Raw genomic sequence first — 23116 nt, 5'->3', positions numbered from 1 at the left:
GCATACCTTATGGTTACATACTGAGAATTCATGTTAATGGAATACTTGTAACTAGTACATTTTTTTTAACTGATCACAGCCTTTGAGAGAAAAGACTTTAAGTCCCAGGAGATGCTCAGTCTCAAAGGTGTTCTTGAACATACCTAACATGCACTGCCAGGATGAGACTTTTTGCAAGATGCACTGATGGCACCATTTCCTTTAAAACACAGCTGCAGAGAGGAACCCACACTTAGTGGTTAGATATTTGCATTTGATAATGTCAGTGGCCTTTGCTTCCCTCTTTAGTTTCAGAGGACCAATTTCCTGCCCCTAAAAAAAAGTCCCTACCTTTCCAGCCATAGGGCGTGATTATTTTGCTAAGCATTGACCATTGTGCAGAACAAATCCAAGAATCATGCATGTCAGAGAAAGAGAGCACTCTGCCCAGTCTGGGGAAGGTCCTGATAACCTGGTTTTCTGCTAAGAATTGTTTTATGGCTCACAGAACACTCCAACATCTTCGGCACATGCAAGGCATGAGCAGGAAGATGGAGAGTACTTGGAAAGAAAAAGAATCAACATATCCTTAAGGACAGGTTTTGGGACCGTGACACATCCCTGCACTCAAGTGAGACCCCCCTGCCAGATATAAGGGATGTAAAATGCAAGATGTTACACTTCCTACTGTGTTAATTCTGAGCTGCTGCACTCTGAATGAGCTGGCATGACACATCTCCCCCAGGAATCCCATTCCAGCAGTCTAACTTTCCCCATCTAATGCCAAAGGAATGCTGGATGCAACTCAAAGGGTCAGGCACCTGGAATTCACTGCTATGTTTAACCTGCAGTCACTTAAGTCCTTAGGCCAAAGAATCTTGCTGAATCAGGGCTAAAATGACGCAGACAGTATGTGACAGAACTGTAAATAGAACTAACAGCTCCAGATTCCCTGTCCTAACCACAAAGTCGTTCCTCCGGGAGCTGAAAATAATACAAAAGAGAACACTGAGTATATACTACACTAACCATATCAACCTCCCCATAACGCTGGGCCAAGGTCCACACAATTCTCTGAACTACAAACATACATTCGTTTCAGTCTAGACTGAAGCAGATCAGAAGCGGGTTAAGAAAATTCAGTCTTATCTGATGCAACCTGAATGTTTAAAACATTTTTCAAGCATAGCCTCAGGCATGTGGAAAAAGATCGGGCATTTCTCAGTAATTGCAGTTTGCTTGCCCTGCTGTGGAGGAATGTGTCTCTCCTCCCACACACTAGGTTCTCTGGTAAAGGACACATCTTTGAACAGAGAAAAGTTCGGTGTTTTTCTAAATGTGATCGGAAAAGTAGAACTCTCACCAGATCACACTGTAATTAGAAGCTCTGAAGAGCTTCATAGTTGTGTAGCTTACCTTTATTTGAGACTTGCTCTGATCTATTAGATTATTTTATGATGTGGACATGAAATGTAATGTCAAAAGGCAAAAATAAGACCTTGGTCCTTGCAAAGTATTCATAGAAACCACAAATATCTCATCTGTCTAGCTGTTACACTATTGCTACTCTTGTCTGCATTTTGTTTTACCTGTTAGCAACCTTCTAGAGACTCTTGACAAGCAACCTGATTCTCATTTCACTTCTAAGTTTTCTGTATCAATTTAATATTGCTAACTTTATCAGTGTCATTTATGACCAACAGCGGTGAAAAGGAATGCAGAACCCACACAATGCTGCGGGAACATAACAACATGCAAGATTTGGGGGCTTGCAGCTGCTATATTGTGTGTGGCTCTGTGGTACCACTATGCTATATATCCCTGAAAATTTCCCTGGAAAGATAAATGAAGAAGTAACCATTTCAAAGAGGCTTAAAAGTTCATAAATTTCATATATTTGCCAGCTAGGAAAAAAGATGTTAGGGAGGGTTCAGCTCTGTGCATGGGGACAGCACTAGTTTCTAAGTTCACAGAACCAGAAATCAAAGTCAGTGAGGGCAGGACATCCCTAGCTGATATGATTTAGACCAAAGGAGGCTTCAGTGTGTTTAAGGAATTTGAATTTTGTACTGCAGTCAGAATGATGGGAAAGGACAGAAACGAAAAGCAGTTTTCTCTTACCTTTGCTATCCTTTCTCAAAATTAGTTTCCTTTGCTCTTTTCTATCTTCATTGTGAATCATGCCCGCCTCACTCTTCACAGACTTTTTAACAGAGCTAGGATCCTTGCTGAAGTTTCCTCTCTCCTCTAGTCGGGGTTTTTTTGACAGTGTTGCTGGTGGTAGTTTCTTCTTCGCTCCAGTACCTAAATGCCCGCTCTTTGCTGCATCCTGGTTACATTTGATGGGCTCAGGCTCAGCACCAGTTGGTAATGTCTGGTAGGATTTTGACCCTTCTTGATTTCTTAGCCCTTCTGCACTGACCGGGAATGGAGCACGTGTGGTCAACGCTAAGGAGAATGGCTGAGTTCTGCTGCAGGGTGGTTGCTCTTGAAAATATTGGTTGTTCCCTGAATCAACTGGTGGCTGATGAACTAAACCACTTACTACACTCTCTGATGTTAGGACATCTTCTTCATTTTTATCATACTCAGTGGACTTAATTGAGTTATCAACCTCAGTTAGCTGGCTGGAAGAGAGCAGGTCAGGGCAGGACTGCTCAGTGCTAATATTCATAATCTGTCTCTGAGCCCTGGAGCTCACTGAAGCATGCAAAGGAGACTTTGCTTCAGCTTCACCTGGGTTATAGTCAATAGCTCTTTCAATCTCTTGTTTATTTTCACACAAAACTACTTCCTCCTTGTTTTCGTCAGGTACCCTATGGAACTGATCCTGCAAGGCTCTGTGCGAAGTTTCCAGCATACTCAAATTTTCATCTACTTTGACTGCAGGTTGTGTGGGTTCAGTTTTCACATGACCTCCTGTGCCAGGGCACCCCATTGCTGATCTACTGGTAAGAAGGCCCTCTGACTGGCTTACAGGTGTGAAGAATGGTGATGTTTCCTTTACAGTCAGTCGTTCAACGTCTAACTGATGACGGATATCTCTGTAATGCTCATTTGCTGTGCTGTGGCACTCATTCTGAGCCTTTCTAGGCCATGGGGTACTAACTGATGTTACACTTCCAGATCCATATGTATGATTTTTTGAAGAATCTGTTTTTAACTCTTCATCAGACTTGAAGGTGCTGTCAACAAAAAATACGTGTTGTTCTGATGTATTATGAGGGGAAACTGCAGTCTGACTCTCTGAACCATGACTAACTCCTGAGTCACAGGAAATTTCAGCCCTTTGTTCATCACCTATGCAAATCTCTCTCTGTTCGTCTCCTGGTTTAGGTGGTTCATGTCTGGGCAATTCTACATAAAAATCTCTTAGAAATGGATCCTCAAAAGGAGGAGTGAATACCACTTCTTGTTTTTCTATTTCTGTCAGTTGGTCTATACTTTGGGGTAGATTCTTATGTGTCATGGTTTCAGGAGTTTTAATTAAATTAGGCAATTGCATTAGGTTACTGTATTTCTGTGCATTAGAAACAACTTTAAAATCTTTACAGTAATTATTTTTTGAAAGATTATAACTGTCAGAATTAGTGTCACTTTCTGCATTCAAGTCTGAGTGATTTCCTTTTCCTTGTAAATTCTCTTCATAACTTTTCTGTATGTTTTCAACAGAAGAGTGTTCTTCATGTGTAAGCTGACTAGTATTTTCACTGGGGGAAATGTCTTTCTCTTCAGGGAAATAAGCCAGTTCTTTTCTTGCTGGGTAACAGTCTCTAAAATCACACCCTTTACCAGCTACAGATTCATTTATCAAGGACATTTTTTGATCAGTATGAAGTAATTGTCCAGTTGTCCCATGCGACTTATCTGACATGTAAGCTGGGTTTTCTTTGTCACATGCTAAATTACCACTCTGAGCGTTTTTTAACCTTTGAGGAGAATCTGCACCATGTGTTTGGGAAGCACTATTAATGGCAAGCTTTCCTTCCCAAGTAACAGTCATTTGAATGGATCCGTTCCTGTCACTTAAAGTTTGATTTGGCTTCTGCTCCAAGCACTCCGCTGTATTTAAGATGATACTGTTTCCTGAAACACAAATGGATGCTGTTTCTGTTTTATTTCCACTACTAGAACCTAGACACATACCATCTGTTTCTACCACTTGTGCAAGACAAATGGATGCACTGTTAGATGCTTCATCTGTTTTACGTAGGATATTAGAAACATTTTCTTTCTCTGTTCTTTGTCTACTAGCTGGCTGTGTGATAGGTTCCTGCCCTTCTATTACATTTATTGGCAAAGGACGATCAGAACAGGTCTCCTGTTCTGTGACTTTGATATCTGTCAGCCTAATTTGTAAACTTGTGATGCCTCGGTTTTCAAATGGGATTTGATAGTCTGAGTCATCTTCACGAAGAAGTTTCCACAGCCTGTCATGCACTGCATATATATCAGCATCTCCTTTGCACCCAGGTTCTCCAGATTCCAGAACTGACATGGGATTAGCTTCAAACTGAGATTCATCACATGACAGACTGCAGAGAATATCTGTGTCGTTGCCATCGTGTGAGTCAAAACTATACCTTTGCTCTCCCTCCCTTGGCTCATCACATAGCTTTGCAGAAGAGACAACAGCACATAAACATTCTTGTTTATCAGGAACAGAGTCCGTATCCCACAAAGGAAAAGGTGAAACGTCATTCTTTGATTTGCTGCCACTACTAGTAATATTAATTGCTTGTTCACAGAAGGCTTGCTGGTGACAACTTTCTCTCTTATCACAAGGAGCACGGTGTTGAGAAGACGTCTGTAAATCTGCACCTTCTGCTTGTAATGTCTTTCCAGTACACAGCATTTCTGAGGCTAGATGGATGGTTCCTGCACTCTCACAAGTTACGAAGCTGCCTTCATTTTCTATTTCAGGCTCCATACATAGTCTCTCACAATTCTGGGTAAAGATTTTAAGATTAGCACCTTGATTCTACAAAGAAGAAAAAAAGAGAAATTTAATTAAAAATTAGAACTCCTGCTTGACTTTATTTATTTATTTAGTATTTGTCAACAGTCAAGTTTTTGACTTGTAGTTATCAACCTAATGGATTGAAATCAAACTCCTGGGTCTTAATAGCCTTGAATCCTGGTAAGTTTCAGATCTGGATCCAAATGCTGAGAAGATAAAATGTAACCAAGATGAAGATCAATAACTGATATAGTCCGGCTAGTTAAAAACAGGTAAAATAAAATCATAAAATAAAGTAAACTAAAACAGTCATGCCTATGCCTTTTGTTAACAGTCAGAGTGTCCCACCATGCTTATGTAATTATTATATAATCCAAACTGACAAGCTGCTGGAACTACTCAGACTAGTTTTTTGGGAGCTTGCCTTCCCCTTCGCTTCCATTGTGGGCATTGTTGTCTTCAGTTTGGTTTCTTAATATGTATCAGCCTTGAAAAGTTGCAGAGAACGCACCCCACATCTGCCATGCTATGTACTTCAGAACAAGACTCCTACCAAGGAATGAACATCTCTGGGGCAGTTTTAAGCCATCTTTGAAATTTGTTTTTGGCCACCTCTGACCCCTTGAAGTGACAAGTCCTGCTTCAAAGAGTGTGCCAGAGATCAATCCAGATCTTGCTTCTGTCCAAATGGTAATGAATTGCCCAGTATAAGGCAAATTCAGCCCTCCTCTAGCAATAAGACATGCATCGCAACCTTAGGGGCACCACTGGGAAAACTGGGGCAAGAAATAAAAATACATATTCCTCCTGTGTCTCCTTTATTCTTCTATATCAAAATTCTCACTTTACGTAGAAACAATCCATTCCTCAATTAAACTAAGCCAAATTGAACTTCATTTATGGAAGGAGTGCAGACCTCATTAAAGAGAACAACTGGCTGGTGTTTGGGCTTACATGGGATGAAGAAAGTGCTGCCATCTGCCTGGCATACAAAATCTGTTTAACTCTTCACCATTGCCCCCAGAACTGAGCTTTCACTCTTAAACACTTGTTCCAGAGTTCTTGCCAAGCTTTTGTTCTCCAAGATTTTCTCTAGTCCTCTTCAGACTACATCAATTCCATGGAGGTGGTGAGCATGTTTCACCCATAGCAAATCATAGATGGAGAAGCCTACAATTTTTTTCCAAGACAAAAACACATTGTTTCCTAAACAAATTACGCCTTACGCTTTTGGTTGCCATTCATTTGCCAGAATAATCTCTAAATGTAGAGAGCAATTTAGGAGTCAACTTTGAAAAACTATTTCCTTTTAACTAGCCATTAACAGGATATAACAATGTGGACATCATGAATCAGTTTGCACATTTGACCCTGTATCTTTCTAGTGGTTGTCCGAAGCTTTGCACGTATCCCAGCAGAAATGAAGAAATGCTAAAAAACATCAGACTGAGTTTAAAAAACACCAATATTTGTAGACATTTTTATTTTTTTCAGCTTTTATCCAGCCACAAACTGAACTTCATAACTGTTTTGCATTGGTTTTTCTCCTCCTATGTCCCAGTTCCATCCACAGTTATTTGTCAGCTTGCAGTGATGTGCTGGGTGGCTGAAATTAACAACTGTGGTACATAACGGGTGAGTCCTCTGGGTACAGCAGAGCTGAAAATGCGCAATGAGTGCTGGCAGACACGTAATTCAGAGAAGCGATTCTGAAAAGGAGCAAGTGGTGTTACTTAGTGAAGGATATGCAATGAAGGATTTCCCATGAGTTGCTGTGTGCTCAGGGAGAGGCAGGGGCTGCTCAGACACTAGGTTCTTAGTTTCCATAAGTTCATGGTAAAAGGATTACCGGCTGTAGTAAATATTGCTTTCCTTTCCTGCAAAAGCCACCCACTTCAGCTGGAATTCCTTTCATCCTTTCTGTTTCTCCATTCAGCTTGAGTAGGATGTGGAGCTGACTACACGCTGTGAACAATGGGGAAGGAAGAGATATACAAAATTTTTGTCAATGACTTTAACTGCTGTTCCCAACCCAAGCACCATGCAGTTGCCACACTGTCCTCAAAACTCCTTGGCCAGTGCGTACTTACCTAGAAGCCCTGAGCCTAGGAACCTCAGCTCCACAACTGCAGTCCCCTCGGATTCCCAGTGCCTTGGTCTCCTGCTCAAATCTGCTCTGCACTGGGGACTGGAGAAGATGCCAGTCTTTGGGTCTTTGAGTTTAGACGCACCCCTCTCTAGTTAAGGGGGATGTAAGCCTGGGTATGTCTCTACAGTCCATTCCAGTTCTCTTCTTGGTTGGTTCTGAGCATTTGGTCTGACCTAGTGCTCCTTCTGCCATCTCCACTTCCCCTTCGAACATGTGGAAAGCAGAGTTTATTTTTCTATTTCTTACAGCCACAGCAGCCTCAATCACAGCTTTTACTAAAACCTGTGGAATCCTTGCTAAGCATATTAGAGACATGATCAGTCAGTCCCTACCTGCTGTTGGTATGAAACAGAAAATGGACAGATCTACTCAGGCCACTGGAAAGTGGGCTAATTATTTCAAGAACCCTTTTATCTATCTATCTAATCTGTGTGTCTGTCCATGTTGGCATCTGTCTGTCTCCAGTGTTTATAGAAATGCAGCACCGTAGAGTTTAGACATACACTTTGATGGCTGGAAAATAAATACAATGACAAAAGAGAGCTTGTAATGGAGTGCCTTGCCTTGCATTTGACAAAAGTAGGCCTAAAAGCAAAATGTAGAGATAATGTATACATCAGTCTCTCACCTGATCAACTGAACCACTTCTGTTAATGATAACAAGTTGTTCGTCTCTGAAATGAGACGATTCATTTTACCTCATTGTTTTCTCACTGTTTTTTAAGAGGAAATAGTTTAGCAAGGTAATTCTCCACTCTAAATAAAGTCTCCATATTATATTTATATCCCTCTGTTTGTAACAGACTATCTGTAGAATACAGACAGTAAGTATATCGCTGCCTCTGGATCAGAGCTCCCTCAAATACACCATATTTGGAACCGGTTTTGGTTTACAGTGTTCTCCAGCCGTAGCTTAGTGGCTTTTTCTACTTCCCTGTTTCATGCAATGCCACTCAAATTCCTCTTTCCTAAAGTAACACTGCTTTAAACGGCACATGTGCCTTAGATTAGCTAAAACAACTCACTACCTGTAGTTATTTCAACTGCTTTAGACAGGTGAAACAAAAGACATGAGCTATATTTTCTCTTGCAGATGCTTACTGGCAGGCATATCCTGCTAGCATCCCGCTATTCCTGCTGAAGAGGCAGAAAGATAGGAAGTTATATAAGAACTACAGTATTTCAAAGGACAGAAAGCGAGTTCTCTGCCTTTGACAACAACACAGAGCAATTGGCTGACCGTGCACGGCTGTCACGGGTCCATGCTCTGAAGTGGCAAGGATTTTCCAACAGATGGTTTTTTGCGTGTCTCCCAGGAAAGCCTGGAGCCAACCGTAACACGTGTTATCTGCCAGTGCTAGGGTGGATCCTGCGGAACAAGTAGGGTTGGTATCACAGCCTGCATGAGCTCTAGTTACTCAGACTGGGACTCTTCTGCTTGCTTCTGCCCCTTAGCGCGCTGCTCAGACTCAGATTGTTCCCTGAGAACGTCCAGCTCTCATCCCAGCCAGATTCAGAGCAGAAGCCTGAGACAGGACCACCTTTTGACTGAATGTACCAACCACTGTAGCCTATTAGAAAGGACAAAGCGTAGCCTCTCAAGCTCTCCTGTTGGATCTGTGGCACATAGTATGAATATTATATTCAGAAACAAAGCATGCTAACCACTTGATGGAGAGTTATTCTGCATCCAAGGACTACTGAAGTATTTTATAGAGTGCAAAACTTTCCAATGAAGAGCAAAACTTCGAGAAATGAGAGATCTAATTTCTGCTAAGAATCCAAGTTGGAGGAGATTTGGATCCAAATTTCCTCTGTCATAGGAAACAGATTTAGGCAAACTGGTTTTTCAAAATTCCAGCAGAAGAATTGTTAGTGGTGGCAAGTTGCAACAAGAGAGAGTTTTCATGTTTCATAAAAAATTATAACTGACTAGATTTTGAGCTCAGATAACCAGAAAGTCTTCATTTTTTCCAGCAACCATTCACTCAAATGAGACAAGAGGCAGAGAGGTACTTTAAAAACATTTGAACGAAAAATGAAACAACTATAAGCTGATTGAAAATTATGTGTTGGGCATGCACAGTAATTCTTACTCATTACTGTTTTGGAACAGAAGTCCTCACCTATTCTGTATTCAAAGCCAGCCATTAAACCAGTTCCCTCCCAACAGCTGTTTATTGGCTTCTGTGAAACCGCTTGCTGGGTTCCAGGGTAACTCCTCGTGGGCAGAGTTAACTTGTCATAACAGTTCTGACACCCTTTCAAACAGTTTTATTTTGCTCTTCCTTTGTTCTGTAACCCAACTCCTTCTTCCCCTCTTACCTTTCCACCCTGTTCCCACATCTTTCCACATGTTGCTCCCAGCACACACCCTCTCCGTGACAGCACTGGAGTGCAGTGCACGTGACGAGCACCTGCATTTCTGTACTAACTGCACAGCAGCGAGCTCTAAACTTAAGAGTGCTGCAACAACAAAACACGCTACATCACAGTTCTCCATTACACATGGCAGCTTCTAGGACATGACACAACAGCAGAGAGCAACCATCCTAACATCTTGAACGGGACCAGCAGCCCAACAGATGAACAGCTTCATTGGCCTATGCAGCCCTTGCAATCCTGGCTCCTCTGGAATCTAAAAAAGCAGGGTATGACGTGCTAGACAAAGTATTTTTTGTGCACAACCAGACTACCTGATTGCTTGGAAGTTCTGTGTCAGTTCTGCTTCCCTCCTTTTTGTACAATAAAACAGAAAATTATCTACAAGTGATGTAAATTTATGTCAGGAAGGTTAAACCAAGTAGCTCTCAAATTCTACAAGAACAGGCTGTTCTGATATGAGTGAAACCAAAATAATGGCAGGATGAACAGCAGATCTAATCAGCAGGAAAAAAAAATGCTCTCAGAATACACAAACACCACATGCCATTCTTCCCAGGGTATCAGCATACACGTCAAGTACTTTGCTTATGCCCTGGAATCCCTCTGAACCTGCCAGTTCCAGCAGGATTTCACCAACACTGCTGGCACTTGGCAGCCCATAGACATGGGCTCTGTAATCCAGGAGTGACACCAGCACCTTCTGCTGAGAGTGCTGCTGAACACTAAACAGGGACTGGCTCTTGCATGACGGCACACTGCAAACTTGAAGCCTCCTGGCTCTCTGTACTGCATGTAATATCATACATCTGGCACAGTTGGCTTTTAGGACCTATTATTAATTAAGCTGCTTTGAAGCATTAGATAAATAAAGAATTTCACCTGAGATTAGACCACCAGGTCATGAGAGGAGTCAGGAGCTCCCACCTTGACCATCTAATGGAAGGCGAAGTCACTCAAGACAGCAGCTGCTGCACAAGACAGACTGCAAAGGTTGTTCAAGTTGGAGGCAACTTGGCACTGAGGAGAAGTGTAAATCCTTGGGTAATTAGTGCTGCGGTTCTGTAGCTGTGTGTTCCTCTCAGCAGACCTCATTCACCACATGGAGAGGGAAAACACAATGCTCTTAAAAAGCGGTCAGCTGTGGTTTTTGCTACAGGCCCCTCACCTGGCTCCCGACAGAGCCGTCCCGAATGCTGGCCTCCAGCTAATAGCACAGCACACTTTCACATAAACCTGCGTGCAGCAACAGGAGGTTGATTCCTTCTTGCCTTTCTTAGGTTATACAAGCAGATTGCTGAGGAGTTTCTGGCTTACTGTATGGGAGCTGTGAGAAGCTGTCCACATTTCCCTTGTGCTATAAAGAGTAGTTTCCAAATGGGATGCTTTTGTTTGGCTCATTTTCAAGACCACATAATTTTGAACCTACACCTAAATGTAATCTTTATTCATGCGTGTTTAAAACCAGGGGTTTGGTTTGTGCTCATCTGTAGCCCTTTTGTGTACACCAATACTTCTTCCCTACTAAATTTTTATCTAATGTAAAATTTTAGTCACAGACACACAAACAGAGTACATACATACTGACTGCCGGTAGCAAGAGTCTAACTAGCAGATCTAAAATTTGGCCACGGCACTTACAGTAATGTAACAGCTGCTCTTTGCTAAGAGGGTTCTGGGACTTAAATTATTGTACTGCACTCTGGACAAAAAAATGAAACAATGGCTCTTGCAAACCATTGTAATACATGCTGCCAAGAAATTCTCAGTAGGTTAATTCCAATAGGGGGTATTGCCCATCATAAGAACATTATGTGCTGCTGAAATGTGATTGGAATGTTACGTATCATAAAAACACAGAAACTTATGGGTGTTTTTCGGGCAGAGGAATTCAGTTATTTTTGACTGCTTAAGACACCCCAGTGGTGAGACTAAAGTCAGTTTACTACAGAGAACTGGGAGACATTTTTGCTTAAATAATATAGATGAAGAAAAGCATGTGGAACTGGAAAAAGCATGTGTTTATTTGTCATAAATGTTTTTTTCTGTACAATTAGCTATGTATCTTCAAATCGGTAAAGTCGGTGATAATAAGATTATTCATCATTTAATACTCAAATATATATTTATATATCTTGAGTCTTTACTACATGAAACAAAAAGTATGATCCAGTTCTTCCACTTATGAAAACTGGTGGAGCATCTTACCACTCTGTAAAACTACACTGATTTCCCTAGTTGATCTTCTACCAACAGCATAAAATATGCAAGTACATGGAGAGTACCACTTTCGGTCTTTTTTATTTTTAGCTGGTTTTCACATTTCAACCAGAATATCCGGCTCTTTCATTGTTTTATTTTTAAAACGCAAAGCTCCATTCACCTCTGTAACACGAACTCTCTGGATTAAATTCCCCTCCTCGTTATAAATTCAGAGCAAACCCCTGATGATTTGTTTTAGATTTCCAGCACCATAAGCGGATGACAATTTTGTTCTTTGAGTATAAACTGAAAAGAGAGTAAATCAAAACATTCTCTGCTCACAGTAGGTATTTGAGAAACTTTCTGGGTTGAAAGAAGCACTACTTTGATAAGACCTGTGCAATAGCCTACAGATCGTATTTCCCTATCCAGCTGTCCAGAGTCCCATTAGTGCCTCTTACTATTATCAGTCTCACTCTATAATTAGAACAGCTTATGGTTTATTTGAGCCTTTTTCAAAACCAGATTTCCTTCCCAGCCGTAGCTGTCATTCAGAAGTACATGACTAGTATCTTCTAAAGTAATTTAAATTTTACATTATTTTGTGACAAAGAGGAATAAAATGCATTCATGTCAGTAGAACAGCTCTTTCTATTAAATGAGAAACACTTTACTTACCCTGGGTGAGACGTTTTCAGTTGGCATCTGATTTTGCTCAGACAGGCCCGAAGTCCTTTTCCTTTCCCAATGACAGTCTTTATCTGCCTCTTCCATACGACACAAACCAGCCTGCATTTGCAAGCCTTCTGTCTCCTCGGGGATTTGTGCTGAAACGACGCCTTCCTGACTGAGAAACAGAGCACTGGACTCCCTAACCTCTGCTGCAGTCTCAAAAGATTGTCCTATATTACTTACATATCTGCAAAGCTCTTTAGGGTTTAATAACTTTAAAAGGTTTCTTCTTAGGCTTTCTGTTAAAGTATAGACATGCCTTTCATTTTCCTCCGGCAAATTTCTTCCCCTGTCCTCTAGCAGCAATGAGCTTTCACCTATTAAGTCCTTGTCCAGACTGTTTTCTGTCATCATCTCTGAAGCCTGATTTGCCAAAGAAGCACCTATGCCACTAGCAGAGGAGTCTGCCTTGGCACGTATATTATCCTTGTTCTTCGATTTGTCGGTTGAGAAACCTGCAGCTGAGTGGCCACTTCCATTATTTTCTTCTTCAGTTCTGGGATGGTCATTTTCAATGGCTGCAGATGCAACAGGCACTTTACACTTTTCTTTGTCTTTCAAACCGGCACTTTTATCTCGGTGGTGTCCAACAGCGAGAGTCATCTCTGACTGCAAAGTTGACTGGCTGTACATAGAGGGGTCTCTCCTTACATTTACTCCTTTGAGTTTTGAGTGATGACCACAGAAGCCAATGGTGGTATCCATAGGCGTAGTGTTATCTGACACTTGGAACAGACGAGGCATTTCACTGAGGAAGTAAGCACACCCATCACAATCCTTACCGAGTTTTAAATCATCCTCCTCATCACTTTCTAATAAAAATTCTAGTTTCTTCTTCCAGATTTCATTTTCATGCACCGTCTGCACGTCTGAACGTTCAAAATCCTCTCGGTCATCATCAGAAAAGTCATCACTTACACTGGGAATTTTCTCTGCATAAATCTCCAGAATAGTGGCAGAATTTTCAGAATCACCTTTTACAAAATAATTGTGATTTGCTATGGGAATATCTGCCTGCTCAGTGAACAGGGTATTTATGGTTAGAGGTCTACCAAGACCAGTTTCTTTACATGCCTGGACACCTGCCAGAGAGTGACCAGATACAGAGTCTTCCGTGTTAAGGGAACAGTTGTCTGTGTGATAATTGATGGCATTTGTAGGGCAGGAATGCACCTGTCTGCTGTAGTACTTCTCTGCTTTTCCACCAGTGACACTGAACATATTGTTAAAATTAATTAAGTCATCAAAATTCTCTGACAAATCCCTTAGGCAGGAATTATTTTCCTGGGTTTTAAATACATTTTTTATATCCATGTTGTCTTCTTGTTAGGCAAGTGTCTGTGGGATTTCTCAAACTGAGACAATACTTTGCTTTTCTGAGTTTTTCAGGCAGTAAACCACTGATTTTTAAAGAGTCAGAATCTGGTGAGATCAACATGGGGTCACCTTCACAGGGGTAACTCTTGCGTCATGCAAAATGTTTCTCGTTCTTCTCATTTTACCCTGAAGTCTCCCGCATTGTCGTTTAGGTTAACAATGGATTCTGGGGAAGTTTGGGGTTTTGTATCTGATTCCAGTTCAACAAAAGTTGAAGAGCAGGTCATTCTAGCTGTCAAACTGTTTCCTGGTACTCTTCAATAAAGTGCAGATCTTGTGCTGTGCACCTGCAAATAAAATAAATGTGGTTTTAAATTACTTCTAAAATGGGTATCCATATTTTCTAAAGAGTGCTCAATTGACACATAGTTGCAAGCCTTTTCAAAAAAGAGAAACCAATATTCAAAAATCAAGATCAAACATTAAAGCAGTAACTATAATCCAGCTATCTATGCAATGACATTTAATGGCAACACAGTGTAACTGTCTGGAGTGATTCGTGCTAGGAAAACAAATTTTTAAGCATGCCTACACATACACAAAAATAGGCTTTCACACATCTCCTTTAGACATTTCTACATGCAAACAGTAATATGCGGACAATGCAAATTTTCACATGTACATTACTTCTACAGGTACCAAGTATCTGCTGGTTTGGTAGTCACATCGGCACAACAGTAGGCTATTCCTTGAATCAGCATCATAGGGACATAAATTCCAAAATCTGTTTGTAGAAATACCTGGAATAATCAGTCTGGTTAGATCTTACAGGGCTATTTCTGTTGAAAGCAATTCTATTGTACTTTGGCTTGGTGTTTGTAATTTCTGTGGTGCGAGAATAATGAAATGTGGCTGGTTAGCTTCAATTTCCTGTTCCTATTGAGTCTTACTTTCAAACAGCTGTGCAGTAGCAAAATGGTGTGGCAATGCAGAATTTACATAAAGGCCTCCATTAACCTAATGCAAATAAATATGGAACCATCTCTCTCTTCCTGTAAAAAAAAAAAAAACTTGTTTCCTAAGCATTCCCAAACCTTGGTATTTTAGACACTTGAGATGTTTTTGTATACTATTAAAGGCACTCTGGGTCATTCTTCACCACAAGGTACCCACGCTAATCACAACAGGACTCTTCCACCATCCAAGCATCCCCTCATCAGGAAAAGCAGTGTAGCAGAACTGAGTTTCAAGTAAATTTGACCTCATGAAGGATGTCAGACTAAAAGCTCTGAAGAGTAGTGACTTATTTTCATTCACAGAACTGGTATGACATGAAGAACAGCAGGAAAAACTCTTGCCATCCTGCTAAGCTGATGAAGCAATCTAAGGACACCTCTATTCATTCTCCTTTTCCTTCTCTCAGCTTCTCCCATTGTGACCTTTTTCAGCTAATGTGTCTCTCCTGGCTGCAAGATCACCAGCCACCAGCCCCCTAGCACAACCTTTCCCGACGCCCTTTCGACCACTCTGTAGCGCTCTATCCGCTCCCTGCGGGACCACAAGCAGAGCAGTCACTGGAGCTGTCAGCACCCAGCTTTGTGTCAGTCCACCGCAGACAATGATCAAAGTCAGTAAGAAAATATGTGGGAGCTAGATTAGAGCTTAATGGCTAAGCAGCAAGGGGCTTCCATGGCTTGCTCGGAATCTGCCTCTCATGTAAAGAGCACAAAGCAGCTAGGTATATTTTCATTTCCTTTGGGCAAACTCTGCCACAGACATCTTTTCCACAAAGTTACCTGGGAGGAGAAAAGCAGGAAGAGAAGGTGATCAACAGGAAGGATACTATAAGAGACAGTGTTAGGTTGTGTGACAAACAGTTTGACTCCATACACACAAAGCAGTGCAGAAGAAGAACAGCAGACAGGGGAAGCAGACCAGCACCCTCTCCCAGCATACAACATATGTGTGTTGCATCCGCACGTGCACCCGCCCAACGAGTACACGTGCTCAGCCGCACTGATTGGACACATGGGCATGGAGCTGCAGCAGCCTTGCTGTAAGGAAGCCTGCACACAGCTTCCTACCCTGTACGTCCTGTGTGGATAACCTCAAACCTTCTGTATGTCAGCAACACTCTATACAGCAGTGTGTGTTTCTCCCTCTTAGTTTCACGCTGCAAAGCATCTCTAGCTAGGCTGGCTTGCACTGCTGGAAACCTGTTTCGTAATCTTCTGTCTTCTGGCAACTTCGCAGCTACACCTCCGAGCTGATGATATACTTTCGTGGCACATCACGCTTGACTGTCAAACCATCCTTTACTGCTGGCCTCCATGTCCTTGTCTACCGGACCTTTGCCGATTTATTCCAAGATTAAATTGACAAAACACGTTGCCTCTCTACTGCCTTCTCATACCTTCTCCCACTTCTTACTCCTCGTATCAAAGGTACTGAACCCTCTCCCTCTCCTCTCCTCCCCGCGGAGGCCCTGCATTGACCCGGATTGCTTCCTCAGACTACCAGCTTTGAGCCTGAGAAGCAGTCTAGTTCAAAAGCTCTCGTAACATGGGCTTCCCTGCTGAAGATGCCAAGAAGAGGGCAATTAGTGCATATTGTAGTGGCCTTAATTAATGCGGACACCTGTCGACTGGCCCTGGGCCAATACTCTACTGATGGCCTTTGAACTACAATCTAGATCATGCGTGCAACAAGAACCTGGAGAAAAAAGGCATCAGATCCCATTATCTTCAGCCTTTCAGATCTCTGATCACATTTTGCTTTCCATTTCTACTCTAAGAAATATAAATATTTAACAGGAAAAAGTGGAGCATTAGAGATTAATCTTTTCCTCACCCATTTTATCACATTGCCATGGAATTACCCCCCAGCATTCACTCGTCCCCTCTTAAACATGTATTTGCTTAATGTTCCCTGTTGCATTCTTTCAAATCTGCTTTTATCTTTGCTTTTCAGAAGACCAGATGCCTCTTTCCTCTTTTTATTTTAAAATAAATAGTTATTTTAAAAGCATGGTAATTTTCCCAGCTGAAACGAGCCTCGGCAACATTTTTAAAATGCAGATTGACTCATGAATACTCCCTACTAAAGCAATTGTACTATACAGTTATCATTATCTTAGTTCAGCTGCATTTTGACATCAAGGGGAAAAGAGCTGTCAGATTTCTCGATATGAAAATTAGATTAGATTGCTGTGCATTTTGTCAGATCCAACAATGGAAACTAAAGCAAAATAATGTTCCAAGAGGAAAACTGCAATAAATGCTGTTTTTTCCACCCAAGATAAAGAGACATTATTTTTTTTTAAATCTGAGGAGAAAATACAAGACACTAGATAAAATCATAATTTCAATTATTAAATTTAGATAGAAATTGGAAAGAGAACTGTTAGTATAATACCCTCTCAGCTCCTCAAGAAAACTTGTGATAAAAGACGCATAATGAAATTCACTGAGGAAAGATTAATGGGAAGTCATGATAACTCACCATCAGCCATTGACTAGCAACCTGAAAAGAAGCTCAATTCCTAATAAACTGGGTTTTCAACATTTGGTGAAAAGAAGATAAGAGAACATTTAAATGTATAAACGTAAGTGCATTCCGGCTGCTTGTCTCAAGTCCTGCTCTGGAAACCAATGATGCTACTTGATGAACCAGCTGCTAGCTAATGACAGGAGCACAGCGAAGCAGAGCCATGTACGAGAAATCAACAGCACTGGTTTGTAGCAGGTAATGGTAAGAAAGGTGCCTGTTTTGGTTCTCTAATGGTTCGTAAACATATTTTCCATCTCTTACTGATCAGAACAGTGGAGGAATTTTTATGGTACCCCTTGAGGTGAACTAAACACACATTTGTGTTTAAATTAAAAAAAAAAGTAATGAACAATGCATTGTACAGAGTCCTACTGCCACAAACAGTTCTACAAGGAGTCTGCAGAGATCAGCAGCAGCCTATTCCTTGCACTAGCACCAATCTGTGAGCAGTTGCATGGGTGCCTCAGCTCGGAGCCCAGCTCTGCCGCCCAAAGGTGGCCCCCGAGTGCTCACATTGCAGGATGGCTGCAGTGGCTGTTTCTTACCACCAAGGGCCTACAGGGCAGTTGCATCTCTGGTATTCTTGCTTCCAGCCAGCTTAACCCCTTCTGCAGCTGGGCCTTCTTGCCCTCCATGATAAATCATTCCTCAGTCACAACTTATCACTGCTGAGCAGCCACAGCTCGAATTTCACCTTCACTATCCCTGGTCATGTTGGCTTCCCCTTTCCCCTTTCTCCACCCATCACTCAGGTCTGACTCTACTCTCACAAAGAAAATCACAGGCATATCACCGGGGTCTGATACTGCCTTAGCTTAATGCCCTAGGAACCAAGAATAAGGGAAAACAAAGCTGGCAGCAGGATGAAAATGGTAACCTGAGAACTGTGGCTGGATATCATTTAGGAGAAATACAGAACTGACGAAAACCTGGAACGGTCAGGTTAACAAGGCAGCAACAGGCAGTAAGGACATTCGTAGATGCTTCACCAAAATCTTGTTACAGCAGGACGTAATCAAACTGTTCGTGAAAAACAACCAGATTCAAATAATATTATGCAAAAGAATAGCTGGAAAAAGCATCAAAATGGCTAAAACAATCACTCAATATTTCTCCCAGGAAAATATATAATAAAAGAAATTCAAATAATTTTTTCAGAAAATAAATGCTTTTTTATTTTAAATTCATACTTTGTCATAATTTCATACTGGTTTTGAAAAATTTATTCATAGTGAAAAAAATAATCTGAAATTCCAATTCTAAATTTTAAAAAAAAATTTATTGTTCCAACTTATTTTCATTAAAATGCTAACATTTGTCCCTATTTGAAACTTATTTTTAAAATAAAAAATGTTCAATAGTTGATAATTTATTCCAACTGAGATCAAAACATTTTTGAAAAATTACACTTCGACGTGGAAGGAATAATGTTTAAATGAGTTTAATCTTTAGTAACAGCCATTTTAGGTGGTGGACCCAAAGCCACTTCTAATGATTTCAGAAGGAACTGTGGGCTTAATGCTAATGTCAGCAAAAATTTTTTAGCTGATAAAAATATACCAATCTGATTAAACTTTAAAAGTGGCCATTAATTTTCCTGTTATTCAATAGGATTTATTCCTATCTTTGGGATGCACTTGCTCCCTCCCCTCTTTCACAGGACCTGTCAGTCTACACTCATGCATTGTGTCCCCCCTTATCACAACCACACAAGACCACGCTGTCTGTTCACATGCTGCCCGGCACAATGGACACCTGATCAATGCCTAAAACTTGTATAGTACTGCAGCACAACTGACGTATGTAAATGTGCTTTGACAACCAAAGCATTGTCTAGGTAGGTTAAAAGCTCTACACCAGTGCATAAACACGGCTGTACGCATTCTGCAAACGCCCCGCTTTACGCCCACGGCAGCGCAAAGGAGTGGGAAAGAAGAAACTACATTAGCCCACATGAAGGGTTATCTTAGCTAAACACGCAGGAGGAATGGAACTGATATTCCCCCATTTCATCCTTCCATCAACTAATATTTTGGTCTCTTTATACCAGCTTGACACTGGATCTAGGATACCTGAAAACACAAGAAAAATTGATAGCTATAACGTGTGTTTTTTTAACAACCTCAGATCACGCAGACCATGCCTTCAGGAACTTATCTGCCATCGTCCATACTTGTGGGCCCACACAACATCTGGCAGATCCCTTTTGCTTAACAGGTCAAGGATTAACTTCCATTGAACTTCTACACACAAACCTACATACAGAAAGCACAATCTTTCTCCTTTGTACATATGTGTATATGAGGAGGGTGTGGATGAACGCATAATACCATCTGCTCATCTATTCTTTTAACACTTCTCCATCAGACTGATCTTGTTTAGGAAGTCAGTGGAGTATTTGCTCATGTGCCTCATTGTTTATTCTGAGATACTTGGTCTGAGACAAGAAACTTCCCAAATGCCAGCAGAGTTTCTTACTATCACCTCAGTCCACAAGCTATAAACTTTGGGATCTGGATTTGCTCTTTTGGTAAAGCAATTATTATCCCCTAGACTATCCTACTAAACTCTAGATTTATCAATAGCTCCTTCTCCGTTTGCCTGGGCTTACTATATACATTTTCATACATCCCTGTACAGAGATGTTATATTGGCAGGTAGCTTAACCACAAAGAAAGTTGGAGGATATAATTAAGCTTCATTTAAGATAAACATGAAAAATCTCCAAACCAAAACACTAACAATCACAAAACCTTTCTTTATGATGAACAGAAATAGTCATACACTATGCAGATCCAATCAGAAAGTTGGCACAGACAACAGGATGGTATAAATACTATATTGATTAAAGGGAGAAAAAGCAGCAAAAGCAGAACAGAAATAACAAAAAAAAAAAGCAGAAAGGAATCTCCAGTATGTCTCTAGACATAAACAGGAAAGTTTAGGGCGAAGTGCTGGCCACAAGAAAGCTTGTATATGTTATTATTGATTTCTACAGTGGTCAAGGAAACAGGACTTCATGTGCATTTTTGTCAGCAAATACGACTGTACTGTTTAAGATTAGGCATGAAAAGCCACATACCCCAGACAGAAAATCACAGTGATTCTGAGCATATGTATAAGGACTGGAAGAATAACATTTACTGCAATAGCTTGCATAGCAAAAAAAATGCAGTAGCAAAAGTAGCTTAAAATGAAATATGACTGCTAACAAAGCTTGTGTTTTTATGACCCTGACTCGTGGGTTGCTTGCGTTTTTATGACTCTGACTCTTGGTTTGCACAGACACAAAGACGTCATAGGCCTAATCACTCAAATAACCTTACAGATCCCTTCCAGAACCACCGTACGTATAATACACATCCTGTCTCCCAGCCGCCTATGAAATCTTAGTGTCCTGCTTAAATGCAGTTATGTCCCAAGGTTAATGCTAATTCCCTTTCCATTCTCCCTGGAATATTTCTCAAAGACGTCTTAATTTCCTTGCAAAGAGTTTGCATACGGTTTGAATAGCTGCAACATTCCTCTAAGAAATCAGCAGCCGTAATTCCATCCGCTCCCCGTTCCCAGCCTGCCAACTGTTTTGCATGTGGGAACACGTACTTTTTTTTCACTTCCTCATCCAAGGCACATCCCAACAGAGATTTTTTAATTTGTAGCAAATTTCTAAGTTTAGCATTTTTCTTCTTCCAAAAAAAAAAAAAAACAACCATAGGCTTTTCCTCTTAAACAACAAACACAGACATTACACACCAGTTTTAGTTTCTTAAATGAGGTGTTATATTCCCTGTATAGAAATATGTGCAATATATTTATATTTACAATTGGAAACATACAACTTTTTTTTCAAAAAGGTTGCCATAAATGTTTTGCCATATTTAAATGCTTGTTTTCATGTTCTCTTTTTAAACTTCTCCTTTAACAGAAATCAAAGCTTTTATTAAAAGTTTTCCTTTCAAAGTTCCATCAACACTGGTATGTTTCTGTGATTCTCTTTTCTTCCATGCATCTATCAGTACTGATGGAATCAAATTCCACATGAAATTTCTGATCTGCTTTCCTTCACTCTTAGTCTGGACAAGCCTTCCAAAGGGATTGTGCCAGACAGCCATAAAACCATTTTCCAAAAAAGTTGTGATCATGCCTACTTCCTAAATGTTGTTACTTTGTACAAGCTAAAATCCCCAAGGCAACAAAAACTGAATTCAATTCTAACTTTGTGAACTCTATTCACAATAGGGCTATAGTACGTATTTATACAGTAGTTTGCTTAATACAGAGTTTAACATTTAATGGCATAAGAGTAGTGGGAACCCATGCAAACAAGGATCTACAATGATGATTTCCATTTGTTTCTGTATCTCACAGTAGTTCTGCCTCAGTCACTTCTGTCTGCAATCCCTAATGCTGGAACACAAACAATAACTATAACTGTACTATTCTTCTATAAATCCTTCAAGACACAGCAGTGAAATCAAACATTTAGAGCAGCATATTTGCCGAAAAGCATGTAATGTCAGCAATCAAACTAGCAAAATGCTGTATTATCTAAACAAATTATCATATGTCTATTGTAATAATAAGGCTTGGGTAAGAAAACTATCAATGAAATTTTGGCTGTTCGAAGAGCAGACGTCTAGAAAATATGTCCTTGCCAAATATACTGGGATATATTGTGTTTCTTCAACTTCCAACATTGGAGGCTTTTCGACAACTTTTATAGTAGTGTACTACCCATTGTAAACAGCACCACGGTATAAAGAAAACCCACAGCTATAATGCCTTGGCTAAATGTAAGAAGAAATTACTAGCTCTGCGTATCTCTAACAAGGACCTTAATATAGAGCAATTAAAATAAGCAATCACAGCACAACTCTTAACACTGATCTGTCTTAATCTATTTTTAACATTTGTCAAGCATCTGACACCGTCAGCACAAGCAATTCATGAATCTAGCCTGATAATCATCTTCATGCTACCAAGTGACCAGATTTTTTTCTCAGGAGTGGAGGAAATTGTTATCTAATGAGTATTAGGCCATGCAATATATACCTAGAAAGAATAAAATGCGTATTTCAGGACACCTAGTATCACTTACACATTCTCTAGAGAAGGAAGCTTGCTGTCGTATGATTTTTGCAATCTTGTTTGTCTTGCTGAAACTCAGTGGAAACAGTATCAGAGTGTAATTTCAGAAACATTTAGCAGAATTCTAAATGCAACATGCATTAAAAAAAAATCTATCAGGACAAGCAAAAATTACTATAGCAGAAGCAAATAACAAATCACATTCGTGTTCAGTAACACTATAAACAGTAATTTTGAAAATATAAACAAATTTACCTCTCAAACCACAAATGTGCACTTACCCTTGAGTGCTCTTTCTTTAAGTTCTAGAAGCGGGCCAGGCTGTGGTTTGACTCTGTGTTACAAGACAAAAGACATTTAATTTAGGCATGCTGTTTCAGAGCTGAGAAGCTAGCTGAAAGCTTCGGCGTTGTTTTGCTAGTGTGACCTTAGTATAGTGAGTCTGATCACAGAGCAGTTTGACTTTTAAGAGAGACTATTTCATTACACGCAGCAGATGGCTCTTCCTAGGAAAACCTCAGCCAGACAGAGCGAGCGAGCGAGAGTTGGCAGTGATGAGAGGGTACATCCTACTTCCATAGAAGTCCACGGGAATTTCCTCATGGCCCTGAGAGAGAGGAAGTGTTGGCCTTAGCTTTTCATAATAAAGCACTGAGTTATTTTTTAAAGCACATGCTTAAGTCTTCTTAACTGCTTTGCTAAGCACATTGGAAATTTCTTACTTGCTTGAAGTTAAGCACACAAAAGTTCTGCTGAAC

At 40.5% G+C, this 23116-nt stretch overlaps 1 protein-coding gene across 1 annotated transcript in view; it reads right to left on the bottom strand.

Moving 5' to 3' along the window:
* Nucleotides 1–13721, bottom strand: part of ALPK2 (alpha kinase 2) — a 28539-nt gene extending 14818 nt beyond the window's left edge. The window contains exons 1-2 of the mRNA XM_010126658.2: nucleotides 12351–13721; nucleotides 2101–4960 (exon numbers count right to left, since the gene is read on the bottom strand). Coding sequence (XP_010124960.2) covers nucleotides 2101–4960; nucleotides 12351–13718 — 4228 coding nt within the window. The 5' untranslated portion in view covers nucleotides 13719–13721. The remainder of the gene's footprint in view (nucleotides 1–2100; nucleotides 4961–12350) is intronic.
* Between the last annotated feature and the right edge of the window lie 9395 nt (nucleotides 13722–23116).

The sequence above is a fragment of the Chlamydotis macqueenii genome, chromosome W (genome assembly GCF_036417535.1).
Source record: "Chlamydotis macqueenii isolate bChlMac1 chromosome W, bChlMac1.mat, whole genome shotgun sequence".
In the NCBI taxonomy this organism is placed as follows: Eukaryota; Metazoa; Chordata; class Aves; order Otidiformes; family Otididae; genus Chlamydotis; species Chlamydotis macqueenii.
This window is presented reverse-complemented; position numbering and strand designations above follow the sequence as displayed.